A 2,052-nucleotide genomic window follows, 5' to 3' on the forward strand; every position below is an offset into this window, starting at 1 on the left:
ATGACATATTTAAAAAAATTATTTCTATATTCAGTATTTTATATATTATATATATTTGTAAGTTAATGATAAATTCATAATATAAAAAAAAATTTAGCCTCATATAATTAATTCAACAAACTTTAGTTCAAATGAAGAGTATATAAAAAAAAGAAATGTAAAAAGATCAATAGAAGAAATAAATAATTTTAGATATGATAATGAAAAAATGGATGAAATATCTACAAATAATAGAAAAAAAAGAGATATGAAAATTCCACAATATAAATGGAAATCACCAATATTTTATTATGCGGATTATCGTTTAAATTTTAAGGCTGTAAAACAAGCAATAAGTATTCTTGAAGAATTCACATGTTTGAAATTTCCATCACCAAAAAACTTATTCAATGTTTTACCAGGTATCCGATTTGTTCGGTCACGCAAATGTTTTGCCTCTTTAGGAAAAAATGTTGAAAAGGGTTGGTATATTATATATGTTGGAAAAGAATGTGATAATACTGGAGGAATATTACGTTTAATATTACGTTCATTCGGAATAATATATGAACATTGTAGGATGGATAGAAATTATTTTATAAGTATTAATGAAGAAAATATAGCTGAAAGTAGCAAAGAAGATTTTAAAATATTTAAAGAAACCGATATTAAACAAACATTTTTACCATATGAATATGGATCTTTAATGCATTATGGAATGTATACTGGAAGTAAAAATAAAATGAAAACCTTAACACCAAAAGATATTCATTATAAACATACCGTAGGACAACAAGATTTTCTTACTTTTAATAATGTAAAAGCATTAAATATGCATTATTGTTCTAAAATATGTAAAAAAAGTATCCGATGTTACAATTTTGGATATCAAAATCCTAATAATTGTGATAAATGTATATGTATTGAAGGTTTTGATGGTACGTATTGTGAAGGATATGCAAGATCATTACCATGGTGTGGGCCGAAAGAACTGTATGCAAAGGATAGACCTATATATTTCAGAATACAAGGAAAAAAAAAATGTTTTTATCATATAACATCACCTAAAAATAGACAAATTGAAATTGTAATTTTAAAAATGAGAATGGAACCTACATATACAATAACCTGTTCAATTCATAGATCATTAGAAATAAAATTTTGGTTAGATAAATCCGTAGCAGGTGCGAGATTTTGTTTCCAAAAGCATTCTAATATTATAAAATCACAGTCTAATCATGTTATTTTACATTATAGAAGTAATGATCATAGAAGTTATGTTCTTTTATATTTTAAAGAAGCATCTCAAACAAACATACGTAAAGAATAGTAATAAAAATTCAAATTTTTATTCATAAAAGGTTTTAAACAAAAAACAGTTTAAAACAATGCTTTAATAAGTTAAATTTTAATTCTAACTTTTTTTTTATTAACTTATTGCGAAGTATATTTAAAATAAATATATTCTAAAAAAAATTGTATTTGATGTACAGATAAAAAATTTACTTTTAATGAAGTATTTTTTAATATTAATAAAATTTATACCAAAGTTATAAAATTTAGAAATTAATAGAAAATTTGATATAACATTCAAACGTGATGTTTTAAAAAAAATTATTTATTTTTATAAATTTGTTGCTGAAATTAATAAAAAGAATAAAGTTTTTTACAAAAATACTAATATTTTTAAAAAAAAAACAATTAATAAATTGTTTTCAATAAAAAAAATAGAAAATATACAAATGTTACATACTAAAATAGAAAAATAATAATTTTTATAATTTTTTATGTAAATTTTGTATTTTTATATCACAGTTATCATATTTGTCATAAAGACTACATTTTTTTCTAACAGATATTTTCAACATCAAAAATTTTATATAATATTAACATTTATTAAAACGAATCATTATTAAAATTTAAATATATAAACATTTATTAATTGAAACAAAGTTAAAAATTTATTTTTTATATTGCATATAAATTATTATAATATTTAAATTAAATTATTGGTGTTGAAAATATCTGTTAGAAAAAAATGTAGTCTTTATGACAAATATGATAACTGTGATA

General features: G+C 20.4%; 1 protein-coding gene across 1 annotated transcript; it reads left to right on the top strand.

Moving 5' to 3' along the window:
• On the top strand, positions 1-1,309 carry SRAE_0000071110 (Astacin-like metalloendopeptidase; the record flags this gene model as incomplete). The annotated part of the gene is made up of 2 exons (XM_024646642.1): positions 1-57; positions 98-1,309. 2 exons carry the CDS (start codon positions 1-3, stop codon positions 1,307-1,309), a joined length of 1,269 nt encoding a protein of 422 aa, XP_024510903.1.
• Between the last annotated feature and the right edge of the window lie 743 nt (positions 1,310-2,052).

This window comes from Strongyloides ratti, scaffold srae_scaffold0000013 (genome assembly GCF_001040885.1).
Source record: "Strongyloides ratti genome assembly S_ratti_ED321, scaffold srae_scaffold0000013".
NCBI lineage: Eukaryota > Metazoa > Nematoda > Chromadorea > Rhabditida > Strongyloididae > Strongyloides > Strongyloides ratti.